This window comes from Podarcis gaigeae (genome assembly GCF_964106915.1).
Source record: "Podarcis gaigeae genome assembly, chromosome: 2".
Taxonomy (NCBI): domain Eukaryota; kingdom Metazoa; phylum Chordata; class Lepidosauria; order Squamata; family Lacertidae; genus Podarcis; species Podarcis gaigeae.
Window position 1 is genome coordinate 37,633,496 of NC_139679.1, and position 19,486 is coordinate 37,652,981.

At 44.3% G+C, this 19,486-nt stretch overlaps 1 protein-coding gene across 7 annotated transcripts in view; it reads right to left on the reverse strand.

Moving 5' to 3' along the window:
* The window catches only part of JMJD6 (jumonji domain containing 6, arginine demethylase and lysine hydroxylase), an 83,545-nt gene that overhangs the window by 5,573 nt on the left and 58,486 nt on the right, over nucleotides 1-19,486 (reverse strand). For 3 of the 7 annotated variants that reach the window (XR_014560971.1, XM_083725887.1, XM_083725886.1), the window contains one exon: nucleotides 16,396-16,492. Coding sequence is in view for 4 of the 7 variants with exons in the window: in XM_083725887.1 (XP_083582013.1) it covers nucleotides 16,396-16,492 (97 nt within the window). In the remaining 3 variants the exon portion in view is untranslated. Of the gene's footprint in view, nucleotides 1-1,439; nucleotides 3,263-10,736; nucleotides 10,818-16,395; nucleotides 16,493-19,486 lie in introns of those variants that run through there. The other 4 variants (XR_014560972.1, XM_083725888.1, XM_083725889.1 and 1 more) reach the window with 3 other exon arrangements.

The following is a 19,486-nucleotide window of genomic DNA, read 5'->3' on the forward strand; positions in this document are numbered from 1 at the left end:
GTGGATCGGGGGGGGGGGCAGTTGCCACCTCCTGGTTATGCCCCACTAGAATGCCCCCTTGGTGTCTAGGTTTTTGGAATACAAATAACATTCTATAACTAAGTGATCCTTCCTCCTTTCCTCAGCTCCAAATATTGGGGGTGGAGAGATAATTTTTATTGGTCCTTGGAGTGGAGGAAAAGGACTTACACTCTCTCTGCCTCTTGCTGCACTCCCAGTCATGATTGCCCCCACCCTTGCTGCAGCTGTGTGTGATGGTGGTGGAAGAAAAGAAGCAGATAAAAAGGTAGTACTCTTTGGAAAGAGAAGGGTTAAAATGGTAGTCGTGAGTAGGAACAAGGAAGCTGCCTTATATGAAGTGAAGCCATTGGTCTATTCAGTAGCTGATGCCATCAGGTGGGTCCCTGCAGCTTACCCAGAAGAAGAGGCAATGGGGAGGTCAGCACTGTGCAAACACACTGGCGTGAGCACTGTATTACCTCCACTGGTGCATTTGTGCAGAATCAACTTCCCAACAGCCTTGCCCTCCCTGCTCTCTCTTGGTAAGCAGCAACAACAACTCACCTGCACAGAGATCAGGCAAGTACTTCTGCCTACCACTGAAGCCATCTAACTCAATATTGTCCACACTGACTAGCAGCTCTTTCCTGGATTTCCAGTTGACGTTTTCCCAGCCTTATCTGAAGATGCCAGAGGATGAACCTAGAACCTCTTGCATGCAAAACATGTGCTCTTCCACTGAGCTACCATTCTTCCCACAAGAACCTAGGGAGATTCCTAAAGGGAGAAATCATAGCGAAAGAAATTACCAAAGCACCACTTAATCAGACCACACCCAGCCTATATAGGCCAGAGTAGCTGTGCAATGGGAACAGATGTTCCAGAAATATTTGGCCTTCCATGCCACTATTTCTCCTTTCAGACTTTATTTGTGTTTATTTTTAAGATGTTGTGTTAGTTAATCTAAATTGCTTTATGCGAAGTTTTATGGATTGATCTTTTTATTGATGTATTGATCATTGACACTAGGGTTATCTGTAACTGAGGGAAGGTCTTGTTCCCCTCCATCTTTCTGGTTCAAGCCTATGTTCATTGAGCAGAGATGCCATTCAGATGCAGCCTTATTCTCTATTTCCACCTTTGTTTGGCTCGGTGCTGTCTCAACTTCCCCTCAACCACTTTTGAGCTGCCCAGAGGATGACCCATCCACATGTGCCCATATTCAGCCCACTGTTAGACTATGTGAAATGTGAATGGACCCAGACAGCACATGACATGCAAAAGCATGAAAGGAAGTTTTTGAGGGCAGAAGGGGGTGGGGGGTGGGGAGAGATGCCCGTAACTTTGTGTCCCAGGGTAATAGTTGAACCAAACCAAGTAGTTCGAGGGTGGAAGGGCATGGACACCATGCACATTAACAAACACAATGACCATTCATATAAACTATTTAAAGGTTTATTGGACTGAATAATGGCAATATACATTTTAAGCCACTAGAAATTACAGTCCTATGTATATAAGATCCACCTTCACATTTAGAAAAAAAAATGTAAAAAATACCCAGACAGCCAGTTTTGTCACTATTGAGGAGATAGCTTTGCTCGCTGCCACTAGTAATATTCCTTGTACAATAGACGTATTGCTGTATACTGAGACGTTATATTGTATATAAGGCATTCTTTGCATAGTTAATGCTGTTTGGAACACTGCATCTGTCAATGTGAGTTGGAGGCAGAATGGTTGCTAACAGTTTTTTCAAAGCCGAGTGTCCTTATACATATTTGTATATATAAATAGGATTCAATTGCAAACTGTATTGCTAGTGAAAACATACAGAAGCAGAAGCTTAGACTTAAAAAAAGAAAGAAAAGCCAAACTTCCCACTGTTTCCTAAATAAGCCCTTGAAAAAGTTATGCTGGGGGGGGGGGGGAAACATCTGCCCCAAACCTAGGTGCCCCAAAGAATGATTGACTAAACAATTTCAAGTATTGTCTGCATAAGTTTTCATTTTTAAAAGCAGCTTGGGTTTGATATATTATTAAACATCGAATCAGTCTGCCCTCAAAACATGAAGAAAAAACAGGAGTATTGGGAGGAAATTCCAGCCTAAAATGGTAATTCTGCAAAACAGGAAGTGACATCAGTATTGTCCTGAAATACTACCTTTGTGGAGGAAAAAGACTTATAAAACCAGTGTGGGCTTATAGTAACTGATGGTTTCTAGCCACTAAGGCCCATCAGATGTTATTTTCTGTATGGGTTAATGATCGGATAAATCTTTCAGGGAAGCAAAGAACAGAGAAGTTCAAAAAAGCTGTAACAGTGTGGTGTCAGGGAGAAAAGAAAACAAGGATCTTTGAGGTTAAGTTTATAATTAATATTTCAAGAGTTGCCTTACATTTCATGGATTACGTTTTCTAACTCTGTTATTGGGGACAGGAAGCAACCGCTAACTAAACAGAAGCATTGGCTATCGAGCATTAATGGTGCTCAGGCCTCAGGATGAAAATCAGTCATGAACTATTACACTAAGGCGGCAATCCTGTATATCCATTTTGCTGGGAGTAAGCCCCATTGAACTCAGTGGGACTTACTTCTGAGTACACAGGCCTAGGAGTGCATTTTTATCTCTCAGGATTCATTCTACCTAAGATGGAGGACTGCTTCGTCTTCAAAAGGCTATGAAGCAAGACAGGCTACACTAAAGTCTACATCCTTCCACCATCCACAAACCATCACAATGCTTTATATCTCAATGCATTGTCTTCAAGGATATAAAGGAAGTTTTTGTTCCCAGGTAGAGGGGTGGAAAGGGACCAAATAATTTGAAATTGTATCTCTGGACTGGCTGATGCAATGGGTAACCTTTGTCCATGCTATCTAAACGGAATATCTTGGGTTTTTCTTTTGGATACAGCAGATATGGAGTGGTTGTCACAACAAAGTGCATTCATGAGTTTTACTTTGACATCCAAGAACAGCACCCTCAAAATATAACTTCCGTAACTTTCTCTAGCCCACTTAATTCTTGGGATCAAACCACACAGATCCTTTCCGGTCTCGATATTACAAAGATTTATTCTGAGGAACTCGGCTTCGTTCAGCCAAAGAGAAAGTCCCATATTTTGAGGGGTTATTTATTTTTTCGGTTATGTATGCGTATCAGGTTGGTTTGGGGTTGCTTTGTTTCTCAAGCCTTTAAAGATGCCAAAGGGAAAGCCTTAGGAAGAGTTTAGGGATAACTTCATATAGTCTTCAGTTCTGCAAGGGAAACAAGAAGAAAAATAAAGAGGATACATTTCAGTCAGGTCGCTTTCTGTGGGTTGCTTTCCTACTACTACTTTCTGAGATAAGTGGAGGAAAAGAACCGAGTTTAGGGAGGGAGTTTGAAGGAAAGTTTCTGAACCACCCAGGCACACACACAAACAGTGATTAGCAGAAGGGGTGCCTCAAGGCTTAAGGCATTTGCTTCATCATTTGCAGCAGGGTAGTCTATGCCCAAGAAAGTGAGCACTGTATCTAGAAACCTCTTATTTTGTGCCAGGCATATTCCAGGTTCTAGCCCTGCAAACTGAAAACATGCAAGGATCCATGTAAAACCAAATGAGTCTGTCTCAGTGTCCCACCTCAAACATTTCCCCCTTTGGATATCCCCAGAAAAGTGGGTTACTTGGCTAAATAACAAGTTTCATAATATAGGTCTACGAACAGATTCAGGCAGGCCATACATTGCTTCTCACACATTACAGATTTGCGTTAGCCTTTCCACGGTTGACAGAAGCAGTTTTTACTGACCCAGGAAACTGGAGCTTGCAACGGAGGGAATTACTGCAGTGCATAGCTTTAACCAATCTCATTTCTGCCGGCAACCCTTTCCTAAAAATATGCACATCCCAGCATCATTTCCTTATCCCCCCACCCAACCGCATACATTTTTCATAGAAATCAAAGACTGACTCGGTTCATAAATATTTTGAGAGCATGTGCTTGCTAAGGTTTGCTGTTGAGGCACTATGGGTACTGGTAACCATTTATCATAGACAGCAGTAGACAAGAGGTATACTCACCCATGTCTTATATATCAGACAAAATGAGTTTACACCCAATTGTCCAGTATAAAAAGATACAGGCTATAATCTTCTTTATGCTGGAAATAATATCTGAATAATTTACAAAGGGCAGCATAGTTCAGTCACACTCAGTTGTTTATTGTTCCCCTTTTATAGATTGAATAAAAAAAAGAAGCAAAGTGTATGAATCCAATTTCATTTATACTGATGTTGACTTACTGAAGTTAATGAGGCTAAAGCAATGGAAATGATCGTGAAATAGCTCCACTAGGTTGCAGTCAACATGATTAAAGAACTGGTGTGCCTGCCCTTAAACCACTTTTACCTCATTTGGGTCAAAGGAGCTTAATGACTTAGGAAACAGGCAGACAGCATTTGAATGCCATTACACTCTTCAGAAATGGTCTTTCCCCCAAAGTAGCTTTGGGATCAACAGACTTAATGGCCTCGGTGTGTTATGTCAAGTATTTTTGAGCGGTTGGACCACACAACAGTCCTCTTGATGCCATATACATTTATATAAGGCATTTTATTTTGCTTATTTTGTTTTGTATGGAAGCTGCCCAGAGTGGCTGGGGAAACCCAGCCAGATGGGCGGGGTATAAATAAATTATTATTATTATTATTATTATTATTATTATTACTTGTCGTTTCAACTGAAACAGTTCATCCCAATCTTAAGAGAAACATTAATGTCAGCATCAGATGGCTTGGCAATATAAGCAGCATCATGCAAAAGAGAGTTCCACATGCTTTCCAATTCCAGCTTTGTGGACAGTCACTGACTTTAGTGTTTTAGGGAAACAAAATGGCATTCAGTTGTTCTATGAAATTCTTGATGCATCTTCTCCATGCATAGGGAAAGGAGGGCACCTACATACCACACTTTTAGGAATGCAGAAAACAATCTTATTTTGACCATGATCACCCCAAAATGCTCATTTCTGGACAATTCACTAACAGCCCAATCTACCCATTCAAGCCAATATACCGTATTTTTCGCGCTATAAGACACACTTTTTCCCCTCCAAAAATGAAGGGGAAATGTGTGTGCGTCTTATGGGGCGAATGCAGGCTCCTTGGCTTCAGCGATAGCAACGCGAAGCCTCCGAAGCCTGCGCTCCGGAGGCTTTGCGTTGCTTCCGCTGAAGCCAGGAGAGTCTGCTCTTTGAGGCTGGCGGTGGGGAAAGCAGCGCCTATGAGCCGGTGCGTCCTATAGGGCGAAAAATACGGTACTTAGATTTTACTACAAACATCAGGAACTGCATTAGCTAATGTGTCGCTATGCAAGCAATTCATCTGATGTAATGTTAGCTAACTTTGCATGGCATAGATCCAAAATATTGTACAAGTAGGGAGAGGAATATGAGATCATAGTCCCTTGATGGCTCCCAGTTCTCCCATTCTGTATTTTTCTGCAGCTTCCTAATCCATTCACCCCCTTCCCTATCGCTTGTTGACACAGCAAAACACTCATAAGTTAGCAGATGGGGAATAACATCAACTGCCTGAAAAAGGATCAGTACAACACAGAAGATATGAGAAGGAAATTTTGTGAAGGATTGCCAGGTGGGGCACAGATAAAGAACAAAAAGACCTGGGGAGAACTAGAAGCTGAGCAAAAATGGAAAATTTCAAAAGCTCAAAGAAGCATTCCCACTGCCCCTCTGTTTTCTCTATGCCTTCCTAACACGTTCAGAAAGATGAGAAATTTTGGCCCACTAGCTAATAAATACCATGAGTTGTATTCCAATTAAATTATACTCAGAGGAGTTCCATTGAAATTGAAGCACCTACGTTAATTTCAGTGTGTGTACTCTCATGATTTCCCCTTATATGAATGGTTTTATTTGAAAATTTGCATGCAGGTTAATTATAGTTTCGAGAGAAATAGCTATGCTGACTGCAGTAAGCCCCCGCCGCCTTGCGTCTCAAGATTCCTGCTTCTTCTTCCCCACCGTGCTGCAAAAGATGAAAAGCAAAAAAAGGAACAGAAACTTACCAGCCTCTCTTATCCCAAAGAAGCACCATGCTGGACAGGAAAGCAAAGCTGCTGATCAAGGAGTGGGAGGAGAAGGAGAAGGCAAGCAGCGAAAGGGCAAATGACAACAGGAAGAGAAGGTATTTACCATCCCTAGGCTACACACACAAGGAATCAGCAAGCAGATATCACAGGAGGAGCAAGCAGAGGGGGGAACCATGCACTGGGGAGCAGGATTGGCAGAGGCCAAAAGGGCACCTGCTCCAATGTATTCCCTACCCCTCGGAAGGCCTAGCTGTGTTTGTGGAAGGGGGAGTTGGCAAAAGCGCCTTAGCTGCTTTGATTGATTCTCTGCAATCGCTTCTTTCTTTGGGCATATTCGGAGGAGCTGCTCGTCTTATGATGACGTGTTTGTGCAGTCTGAAGTGATGCAACAGTGATGCTTTGTGACTAGAAAGACAAACTTGTATGTTGTCCTTAAAAACAGGACACAAGCAGAGCCCAAATGGGAAATTCTTGCCCTACCCTGTGGGATTTCACCAAGAAGTTGTGGTGCACTAACATTTAGATCCAAAGTTGAGAGTTCTTCCTGTTGTATGAATTGTGAGTTTCAGAGTGTTGTGCACAAATCTGCTGCAAGCTTTGGCCACTGTATCTTAAATGAAGGGCAGGTCAAGCAGGAGGGCTGCATCCCCTCCATTCTCCTCTTCTTCACTTGGAGTTAAACTAGGGCAAGCACACAGCTGTTGGTGATAGTAAACACAGCCACCATGCATCTAGCTCCCCACTGCCCACTGCCATACTGTCTAGTAGAACGTATACTGGCTGCAATCTGCAATGCCAAAATCATATTCATTGTCCAAGCTGCATAATTGGGAGGTAGGAAAACATGAGATCATGATGTCGCAACACAAGATACGTTCTACACATTAGAGAAAGAGAAGTGGAGCTAGATGCAGAGCTGCTGTTTTCATTGGCAGCTGCACATTTCCCATGATGTCTAAGTCTGGCCGTCAGAAAACTGCTCTACCTGGAAACAACAGCACCTGATGTTATCAAATGGTGGTTACATCAGAATGGCACTTTGTTGATATTTCCCAGGAGGGGTGACATTCAGAAAGCATCCTGACCTTTATTGCTCTTTCAAAACTCACGGGACACTTGAATGTTGTCCTTTGCCTCTGGATGACCCTAAAACTGTGTCAAGAATGTGCACACAGACATTCACCTCAAAATGGAAATTTCACAGGGGCCATCCGCAGACCTTCTTGTTCTTAGGCTTAGGCTCATACCCCCATTCTCTGTTTCTCTCATCTATGGAATGACAAGAAGATATTGTGGGTTGTATCAGCCCAGATCCTGCCCAGAGCAGACCTGCTGAAATTAGTGGAACTTAGTAAGTCATGGTCATTAATTTCAACAAGTCTGCTCTCGTGACCAAGAAAACCTGTGTTTCTAGACCCTTGCTTAACTACACTGAACAAGTTATGTTGGTTTATACCTTGTTAACTGCCTAGGCTTCCTCCAAGAATGCTTGGAATTGTAGTATGGAGACATGGTGAGGAGAATTCTATGAAAGGTCCCCACCACATCTACTATCACCACCACCCTCAAGCTACAGTGCCAAGGTTTCCCTGGGAAGAGGGACTGGTTGAGAAACCAGTTCTAATCTGGTGTGGATATGCCGCTATAATACAAAACAGGAGAAGGGGTTTTGCAGAGAGGCTTCCCAAGATCTACAGAGGGCGCCCCAACACCAGGAATCTCACATTGTCTTCCCGGGGAAACAGTAAAAATGAAGCGTCATAACTAGAAGACTGGAAAGGACCGAATCCAGAATCATATCCTGCTTTGAATTGTTGCACCCTTCAGGATTAAATCCTAATATGACCAGAGATCCATAAAGTATAATTCACAAATCACTTGCTGAGGCTGTTTCTAAAATGCATCCTTTAGACTTCCTGATAGGCAGGTTGGTGGAAGTGCATAAGAGGAGGAAAGGTAATGCTTTATATGTAAATATAGAATGTGGAACCCATTTGAAATCATGAGCATTTCCAGGCTGGTTTGTTCCCTTGACGCCAAAGGGGCTACTAACTAAGTGGAAGTGCAAGTTTGCCACTTGAAGCGGCTTCTGGACTGTAGGTTTTGTCCACAATCCAGAACCTAGTCACTTACTGCAGGGCATCTTCATAGATTTTCACTGGGGTATCTGCAACACTGAGAAGGCTGGCATCAAGGGCGCTTGCTGAAGCCCATGCCCCAGCAGGAGGCTTGCTTCCAATCCCCGGCTGCTGCCTCTTCTTGCTGCCTCTTCACCTGCCTTCTTGGAGTGAGCAAGAAGAAGGGGCAGCAATGCCTTGCACTCATTCTCTTGGGCAGGGTTGCCTGTTGGGCCTCAAAGGAAAGGCACATTGTGGCAACAATGGTGAGGGAGAAAGGGATGGGTGCGCTTAGGGAAGGGAGCCCAAGGAGAGCATCTTGCCCCCAAGGGGCCCTTGGATTGGCACTGGACACCGATGCGGATCCTCAGCTACCAAGACAAGTTATGAAACGGAGCTAATCCAAGAGGACAAAAAGTATTGAGGAGCCAGGCAGGCAGAGCCTATGCAGTGCAGCTGGATTCCTTGCAGACCTCTATTTTTTGCTTCTTCTGTAATCCTACTATTTGGCTTGTCACTGCTCTTGACTCCTGCTGGATCCTATGTCATAGCTTGCCCTTCATCTTCGGTTCTTACTCTCTGCTCCTGGGGCTGTATCTTTCCCTGTTTGCGCTGCAATCTTGGAAGCTTTAACCTTGCCTTGATGTCCTGGCTGACTAAACCTTGGCATGATCATAATCCATAGTCTTCAAGCTTTGCTGTTCCTGCCTATTTCCTTGGCCTCTGACTTGAACGAGTTCCAAACGCATCCCTTACATGTGAAGTGTTGAATTTTCCAGTTGTGCTTTAATGATTAAAGTTGTTTGCAATCAGAAAGCTGACATGACCAGGACACCCCTTGAATTTTCTCCCTGTTGCAAGATTTTGAATTGGCCCAGATAGTTGCCCCTTCAACAGCAGTTTTATGTGGAGCAATTAGCAGTGGATAATGATTAGCTCCATGACATGAAAAGCTTCACTTGCTGATGTCAAACCTATGTTAAAGGCAGAGAAGCAAGCGAGAGCTGCTGTAGCTGAGTGGCTAGGTTCACGTCTCATTTCTACCATAGACTCAAAAGGCAAACCATTCTCTCATCTCCACTATGCATCTCAAGAATACTATTGATCTTCCTTACTGGGCTGTTTCAAGGATTGTTGAGATAATGCATGTTTCTGAACATTTGGGAAGTACTGTATGAATGCTAAACAATAATGATTTTCAGAAAAGCTTGTTCTTCAGTATGAGAATTTCTGGAGCTGTTGGGCAAATGGTCCCTTTAATAACTACCCTCTTATTTCCATGACTGCACAGCAAGCTAAGCCCTATATGTAGTTGTTGAGTAGTGTCTACATAAGGCAGCTGTCCCCAACATGGTGCCCTCCAGAGGTTCTGGACTACACTTTCTGTGATCCCTGACCACTGGCATTGCTGATTCAGGCTGATGGGAGTTGTCGTCCAAAACACCTAGAGGGCACCAAGTTGGGAAAGGCTGGTTTAAGCCAAAATTGCAAGCATTAGATTGTAAACAACACAGCAAAACTGTGGCAAAGGATATTAGTGGACTGGGGTCAGTGTGTCCTATAATGCAAACACCTTCCAATATTGAAAACCCAGGGCCCAATTCAGTAAGCACCATAAAACCCCACTGATGTCAGTGGGAGAGATTTCAGCATGTGCATAGCTTTGGGGGTGCTATGGTAGTTAAAGAGCACAAGTTCTGGACTAGAAAATGGCCTTAGGCAAACAACTGTATCTCAGCCCCTAACTGATACAGCTGCACCTCAGAAGTCAAACAGAATCCATTCTGGAAGTCTGTTTGACTTCCAAAATGTTGGGAAATCAAGGCCAATCGGAAGCCAATCGGAAGCCGCGCAAACCGCGTCAGATGTTCGGGTTCCAAAGAATGTTCACAAACCGGAACACTGACTTCCGGATTTGCGGTGTTCGGGAGCCAAAACGTTTGACTTGCAAGACATTTGACTTCCGAGGTACGACTGTAATATCATTCTGCTGCATGCCTTTCCTTTTGGGTGGACAGTTCCTTTGGGCAGAAAAGACGGCAATATTACTACAAACAGAAACTCAACCTGAATGGAAAGAAGTTCTGTACAGCCTATAGCAATTTGACGTAAATGTTCATTTTCAAATTTGGGAGGCAACTTTGCTGGACTCGGGTGAAGTCAGAATGTGGATTTGGAGATCTGACAGAAGAATCCTACGTGGAACCCCTGCAGCCCGCTCTTGTTATTTTTAATTCTGGCTGCTGCCTAGGAGGAACAACTCGCAGAATGGAAAATAAAGGCCAGTGAATGTCCCATTAGGGAAAAGCCGGTGTATCCTGTTCCACCATATTGATTTGTGGTGCTCATGGTAAATGAAATGGGGCACAGAGGGGAAGGAGACTAATTCATTAGTTATGAGGAGGGAGGGGGGAAGTGGGAGGTGCGGGGACGGGGGGGGAACATGGTCAACTTTAGTTTCAGATCACATTAGCAGAGGTTATAGGTGGTACCACTAATTCTAAGAAGCATCGTCTCCTTACCAAAAAGATTTGTAAGAATGTTTGTGGCCGAGGACCTAAGGTACTTGCTACAGGGATGTGAGGTCAGAGGTCAGCTCAATCCTGTAATATAAACGCAGCAAACCTGGGTCACATCAACATGGCAGCACTGTCAGGCAGTCCCTGACTGGGGTGGGGCTGAGGGGTAAGGCAGTTGTGTTTGCACGCAAGGGATTTGGGGGTGGGGGGAAGGACTGGCTGGCATGGCTTCCCTCATCTGATTCAGTGCATCTCCTTACCTGAGGGCAGCCCTGCCCCAACAAACCAGCTAGAAAGAAGGATTGTTTGAAGAAGCCTGAAATGAGAAATTGCTGATGCCACAGCCAGCACTCAGAGGTGGGGCAAGGACGGGGGAAGAAGAAAAGAAACAAAACCAGAGCTTGGGGAAAACAAAAAACACAGACAGACAAAAATATGGCACATTGACAAGAAACAGAGAATCCGTTAGAAGAAATGCGACAATCTGCCAACGCTAATTAGTGCAGGAGGCTGGAGAGGGGTTTGCGAAGGGCTCTGCACAGAGGCAGCAAGCATCAAGGATCCCAGCCCAGGTGAATTCTGGAACGGAAATGCATGGCACAGGAGAAAATGCTGTCAGCCAGGAAGCAAACCACCGCTTGTAACACCGACATTGCAATCCAGGACAGGGAGAGGTGTCAGAGCACATGCTCAGCCCTTATGAAAAAGTTGTCCCGTAGAACTGCTTGCCTTCCTGTTAAATGGAAGGTCGGAGGAACAGTCACTGAACCACCTCCATGACGGAGGCAAGAGAATCTCACCTGGTTGTTCTTACATCAGTCCTCGTGCATTTTTGGTTAAATTAGCACCTGCAGGGATGGGGAGATTATGCCCTCCAGAGGTTGTCGGACTCACCAGCCCCAGACAGCAGGACCAGCGATGACTGGGGTTGGGAATCCAACAGGACTGGAAGGGTCATAGGGTTCTCTATCCTTGATCTACCCAATGAATGACTGTGGTCTTTAAAGCAGACCTGCACATCATACAGGCTTTGGATCATATGTGGTATATGGGGTGACCATGTGTCCCACTTCACAGAGGATGGTCCTCTGTTTGAAGGTGGCTGTCTGGTCCAAATCTGGTTTAAAGGTAAAGAACCAAAACAAGGGAGTGCAGTAACTTTGAAGTTGCCCATCAAGGGCCATCCCAGACTCTGGTGAGAAGTATTGTATTTCTATTTAAATTATTTCTCTATCTATCTTTCCCCAGCAAAATGTCAGTCAGCAATGCAAGGTCAATAGAGCAATGGGATTACAAAGTCAGTAGAGCAATACATTAGCCACCTGGAACCTCTTTTACCTGCTGATGCATCATTGAAAAGCTAGCTTAACAGTTGAATCTTTCATTTTTGTATTAATGGAAGAGGTAGAGAAAGCCTGGTATGAATGAGAGCCTAACAGGTACTTGAATTATTACCAACAGAGGAAGGAAAGGACATTATGTTCCTACATGTAAGCACAGGAAGTTTGATTCCCTGGAAATGTGCAAGTCTACATTTTGTCTGTTAAAGATATGCACGAGGACAGAGGTGCCTCTGACTTGCACTTTCTGTATTTCTGCATGTCATGAATACAAAAATGCAAGCTACTCTGAGCGCTGAGACTTACAGTGGAAGGGCAGGATATAAATAGTTCTATTAAATAAATAAATGAAAGACTGCTCCAGAACTGCTTAAATAATTTCTTCCAAAGAAAAATATGTTTAGGACTGAGGCAGAAGATAACTTTACAGCAAAGCTTGCATCAAAATGAGTTGGGACTTCTCAAGGATGGATCGCAGCTATTGGAGACCACAAGTTTGATTCTTTTGTGGCTTGATTTTAACTTAACTGCCCAGATTACATAAAGATCTTCTTTGCAAAGAAACTCATTTCTAACTACATCCAGTTAAAAGCATCAAACTGCACCAATGAATAGAGGCTTCTCTGAAGGACATTTGATATAGAAGACCATTTCTAAGAGCAGGACAACTCCAGGGCCTTTCTGTACCCACAGTAGTATGTATGAATGTAACAGGTAGCACTCCTATAGCACCCTACCCAGCTAATGGGTACATTCAATGCTACTTCACTGAGGGCTGTAAAGAATTGTCTTCTTCCAGCGATATGCCTGATGAGCATGAAATGTTGCTGTTCTTCTTACCAAAAGAAGCTAGATATTTGTGCCTGGTGCACACATTTTGAAAGCTTTAAATTCATATTCAGTTCCCCTGAGCATTTGGCTTCCTGACCCGATTACTCACCTGGCAAACAATGCCGCAAGGCATCCTATGACCCCCTCAACAGTTCACATCTGTGTATTAGCCTGGTAATTCATTTATTTTGCTTGCTCATTTACATCACTCAGATCAGCTTTTGGGGACAGGATAGGTGCATGAACTACTGGACGCTAAAGCTCTCGTCTGTTATGAATTGATTAATAAAGGTAAAGGTAAAGGACCCCTGAAAGTTAAAGTCCAGTTGCAGACAACTCTGGGGTTGGGGCGCTCATCTTGCTTTACAGGCTGAGGGAGCCGGCATTTGTCCGCAGACAGTTTTTCCGGGTCATGTGGCCAGCATAACTGAGCCTCTTCTGGCAAAACCAGAGCAACACATGGAAACGCCATTTACCTTCCCGCCAGAGCGGTACCTATTTATCTACTTGCACTTTTTGGCGTGCTTTCGAACTGCTAGGTTGGCATGAGCTGGGACCGAGCAACGGGAGCTCACCCCGTCGTGGGGATTCAAACCGCTGACCTTCTGATTGGCAAGCCCAAGAGGCTCAGTGGTTTAGACCACAGCGCCACCTGCGTCCCTCTATGAATTGAATTGATACATATGAATTGATATGTAGGCCAAATATAGGCACCTTGCTGCGCTAACTAGCATTGCATGAAAAGCTGTGCATGCTGAAATTCCTTCTACATAAAATAACCCTGTCCTGTTGCATTTGGTCACCCTATGTGGTGGTCGCAATCTACAGCTGAAGCAAGCAGAAGCACTTCTACTGGAGTGACTTGTGTTCAGCTGGAATCAGCAGCTCCAATTAGCCTATATGCAGTGATTTCCTCACAAGTGGATTTCCACTGGAGAAAGCAGATCTGGATTGTTTAAGCTGCAACACACTTACCCGGGATTAAGCTCAGCTGAAAACAATGAGATCTGCTTCTGAGTAAACATGTCTAGGATTGCAGGTTAACATCTTTACAAACATAAATTTCAGTTCCACAACTGGCTTCCTTTCTCATCACAATGTTCTTTGCAGAGCCTTGTGGAACCATAAGAGGATTCTGAACTGAGCTCCAACTGAAGAAGCAGGGTGTCATTCTGCTATTTTAAATAATAGCAGTCTATAGTCCCTGCTTTTATTGGAACTGCAGAGTAGTGTGTGACTGCAGAGCAAAGTGTGACTGCAGAGCAAAGTAAGTGCTCAAAAATAATGAATTATTATCTGTATGTGTATATAAAGACAGGTCCAGGATTTATGGAATTGCCAATTAAATATTTAGGCTTGCGAGCATGCGACCCATTCCTAGTCAGACTTCAGGTCTCCATTAGTAAGCTCGTTTTTACACAGCTCTGACCAAACAGACACAAAAAGGGAGGAGAAGGCAAAGCAAACTTTGCTGACCACATCATAAAGCAACAACATGAGAGGGAATCGCTAAGCCATTAGCACAAGAAGGAAAGCTTTATAATTTTTTTTGCTATATTCCATTATTTTCTTACTTATTTTATTTAGGTTAAAACTGCCTTTTTATTTTTATTTTAACAAGAAAGGCAGTGTCACAAGAACTCTCTGGCACAGGTGTGAGGAACCCTTGCCCCCCCCCCCACAATGTTGTTGAACCACAACTCCCATCAGCCCCAGCAAGCATGGCCAATGGCCAGGGATGATGGGAGATGTAGTTCAGCAGCATCTGGAGGGCTAAAGGTTCTTCTCCACCACCTGCTTTGGCATGTAAAACATAATAACGATGCTGGTGATGCCATCTCCCAACTGGACCTAGGCAGCTGTTCCTGTATAGCTGCAATCCTAAATGCACATACAATAGTCAGTGGAGCACACTTCTGAGTGAATGTGCTTAGGCTCATGCTGGACATCTTCCAGCACTAGGGTTGAGTGAAGTATTCAGCTAAGACCCGTTTTGGCACTTGATTTTATGATCTTCAGTACTGGGGGGAACTTACATTTTTTGTGGGGGTGGCAGATACCTCATATCTAGCTTACCATGCTAGATATGAGGTGGCAGAAGGTAGACCTGTGGTGGCAGATGTGTAATGAGCAGCGGCAGCTCAGCCTTCCTGAATGGGAACTGTTATGTATTGAAATTCTCACCCTGGCCACCAAGGGTATTGTGTATATAGTTTTCACTCAGGTCCACGTCAGTTAATTTAGGCGGGAAACCCTGGGGTGGTGTTGTTACAATGTTGACAGCCGGCTGCCTATAAAAGCAGGCCGGCTGAGCTGTTCAGTTCAGTTCAGTTCCAGCTTACTATAAAGAACCACTTGGAGAAATCTCTGTGTCGTCTGCTTTGTCAACCCACTACTTAATAGGAACAATGCTATATTTTGATGCAGTACAGCCTTTGGACAACAACTTCTATCAACCCCACTGATGCAGCTGCTGGTGGGAGTTGCCCAAACATCTGGAGGGCACCAGGTTGTGGAAGGCTGGTGAAGCACCATTCCCAGGGGTATTAGTGGAAATACTGTAGGTATAGTTAATCCCACTGGCCATCTGCTCCCTGGTTGACAAGAGGTCTTACTGGGCAGAATGAGAAAGTAATGGAAGGCCAGAATAGGCGTCTATTTACATGATCCCTACCATAAAGGTAAAGGTAAAGGTACCCCTGCCCGTACGGGCCAGTCTTGACAGACTCTGGGGTTGTGCGCCCATCTCACTCAAGAGGCCAGGGGCCAGCGCTGTCCGGAGACACTTCCGGGTCACGTGGCCAGCGTGACATCGCTGCTCTGGCGAGCCAGAGCCGCACACGGAAACGCCGTTTACCTTCCCGCTGGTAAGCGGTCCCTATTTATCTACTTGCACCCGGAGGTGCTTTCGAACTGCTAGGTTGGCAGGCGCTGGGACCGAGTAGCGGGAGCGCACCCCGCCGCGGGGATTCGAACCGCCGACCTTTCGATCGGCAAGTCCTAGGCGCTGAGGCTTTAACCCACAGCGCCACCTGCGTCCCGATCCCTACCATACTGGGTGGCTAAACTAAAAGAACTAAAAAGAAAAGAAATCCTGTTTGGAAAGTGATTTAAACTGAACTTGTCTGAGCCTGAGGGCAACCACAACAGGATGCCCACAGTATATCTTGTTCCTTTGAGAAATGCTGGCTATTCATTGCTTGGACGACCTCGAGATCTCTCCTTGAAATAGGAGGCTAGAGTCATTCCTTGCCAGCAGAGCTGTTTCCAAGGAAGTGGGCAGCATCTCTCAAAATGGGAATACCACATAGCCGTTAGCCGGTCTTTAATTCCCAGGGAAGCAGCAGGTGCAAACAGACCCGAATGTCTTAGTCTTTTGAGAATGGATAAAATGCAGCAGCCAAATAATTCTGAGTTACAACTTGTAACCAGAAGAAGATGGGTTCCAATCCCTGGCTGATCTGCTGAATTTAAAAGGGTGCTCAGCTTACCTTTGTTCTTCTTCAAGTTCTTCTTTGGTCATCATGGTTTTATACTGGTTTCCTCTCAGTTTTCCAGGACTATATTTAAAGGAGAACTGTTCATCTGCTACAGAAGAAAGAGAGAGAGAAAGTCAGAACAAAGAAAGAACTAGGTCCACAATTTTGTGCTGACACGGGAGGAAAGACTACATAACAGTGAGGCTTATTTCCAACAAAATGCAAAAGATCAGGCTATTGTTCTCTGAAGAATATCCCTTTCTCCTTGAATTAAGGGTTCACTTCCATATTAGGAAGCAGCAAATGCTATTTTGAATACCCTACGTTATTCTGATTTTGCCTTCCTTCCAGCCAGAGATTTATCTGTTTCCCTTGTGAGCTGTTTAATGCTTTAGTTTTGCATGCAATCTGTAATCACACAGAAAGAAAACTGAGCTGGGCCAAAAATGCTCATCACACAGAAATCTAGTTGCATCTTTGACAATAATTCCACTTCAGATTTTTCAATTCTGAAATGTGAAAATCAGAAGAAACTTTTTTTAAAAAAATTAAAGGTGCGAGCTGGTCATATCTAGCCATCTCTTATAGGTGCAAGAAATGTTTTCTATGCATATTTCAGAGAATGGCAGATAAGTTGTTCTGAGTAGATCACAAGGCAATCACTTTATTCTCACTTTTATCACCATTCCCTAACCTCCCCCTACGGTCACATCTCTGTGTGTTGTTCTGCCCGGTGTCTCCTCACACAGTGCAGCTCTAGCATGTCAAATTCTGTGTTGAATTGTGTACCCATTAAGCATGTTGTATATATGACTCAAACGTGTGCACACAACCCAAGATTTTATGGGGCAGCGGTTTTCTTTGTTACCACGTGATGGTGATGATGATTTTATTTGCCACCCATCTGACTGGGTTGCCCCAGCCATTCTGGGTGGCTCCCAAGAAAATATTGAAAACACAAGAGGATTCCTAAGTTGTAGATTGGGTCTGCTGCCTTTCTTTACAGCACTGAATGATGCTTTATTTCTCTGGAATCCTGTAGATGTAATTAAAGCTATAACTAGTAGGCAAAGACCCGAGGTTTATCTATTCAAAGCAGGTTTTTGGTAGAGCTCTTTGTTTATGTTTTAAACCGCAGTTCTGGGTTATCTTCCTACAAGAGCCCCAGTAAATGATAGGCCTGGAAGTCAATTAAAGGCTCCACAGCAAGGGGGAGGCACCTGTGCATGTCAGCTCTCTTCTTTTAAGCGTGCATACATAAAAGGTTGCATTTAAATACACTCTGCACCAGGCGGACGATGGAGCAATGCTGTCTCATTGTTAGGACTCTCCACTGGGGCACAGGTTGTTCTCCATGTGTGAGGAGCAGGGGGACACTGTCTATTCTTAGAGCTTTATTTCTAACTGCAGAGAGGAGGGTATTGTTGTAAAGCAGGCTAAGCAGCTTTCTCGCCATTGCGAGAGGCAACTCATCAGGAGCTGAAGGACCGCTGCTTCATTTGTATATGCTAATGTCACGCCATCAGCATAATGACATGCTGTCGGCAATTTGCATCTCATTTGGAAAGAGCCAAACAGCGCTTTGCGCATCTCCGGCAATACATCTTCACGAGGAATTGTCATGCTGTTTGTATTACTGCTCCGAGTGAGCGGTGCTTGTCTTTGGCGAGGGGTCGGGAACAGATGGGGAGGAAGCGCCCCAAGGTTTCCCTCAGAGCCACCTAGGCTGCCTTGCGCCACCCCCACCCCTAATGGCTTCAGGTGATAGTATGAGCCCGACTGCCAAAGGGAAAGGCCCCGTGCAGAGCCAACTGTATGGAATCTGATGGTGTTGGGTAAAAGGGCAGGAATTAAATTTCTGCTTCAACCAATTAATCGATTCATTAGCCAATTGTGGCACCAGTTAAGAGTCACAGAGGTGGTTGCTCACCCCCGCCTCCCAAAAGCTCAAAGCTCTTCAGATGTTGCTGGATCACAGCTCCCATCATCCCTGACCACTGGTCATGTTGGTTGGGGCTGATGGAAGTTGGAGTCCAACATATTGAGGGAATCCCTTTAGCTACCACTTCTCTGGCTCAACCCCTATATTTAATACCCTCCATATTGCTCTATCCCCCAGTTCAAACCACCTGAGAAAACTACTTACCTCAAGGTAGGGGGGGGATCCATCTGCCGGACCTATATATGCAGAAGTAAAAATTCCTGGACCCTTCTATCATACACATGCTTCAGTCTCCCTCCTCTATTTTGGATCGGTCACCCTCAGAAACTATAGTTTCTGGAGCAATCTGTGGACAACTAAAGTATGTACTGGGACACAAGGAGGGAAAACTGGGTGTAATGCCAACCAGCTCCATAGCATATATTTATATTTTCTAGGACTGAGAAGAAAGAGCAGCCCACAAAAGGTAGAGGTAAACTATGAAGTTTGCTTGCAGCATTGGAGTAAAACTACTGGAAAACATCACTAAGCAAATTCACTCCCTTCCCATATGTCACACACTTTCAGCAACAGCAACCGCTCTGAACAGCAAAGCCTTGGCTCAGCAGCCTTGAGGAAAATGAAGCTTCATGAAATCTCATTTCCCCCCATGGAAAAACCAACAGCGTCCCCTGACAATGGCAGCCACACAAGTCTGATCGACTGGAAGTGTGCAGAACTTCAGCTCATTTAATTATCACACACTACCAGAGAGCTTGAAAAGGCGCTTTAATGGGTCACTGATCCTGGAGTTCCTGGATAAATGCTACCGAGACCATTCATTGAGAGAAATCAGCAGTAACGTTATGAAAGGAATTGAATAAGGAGTGGAGAAAGGATTTGTTGTTTCTGTACTTAGGGTTAGCCTGGCCACCGGCATATTCAGAAAGCTCTGAAGTACAGAGTTTTGTTTGTTTTCGTTCCCAGTGGAATGTCCAGGGAGGCCATGATATTTTCAGTTGCCTCTTGTGGAAGGAGTAAGAGAAACCTAAGATCGCTTTGCAATCATTCTCTCTGTTGCTGATGTTCAGGTGAAAGTGCTGGTACTTATGTAATCAGATGACCAAAAGGGAAGTGTAATGAATTAGAATGTGCTTGGACGAGATAGAGTATATGTTCAGA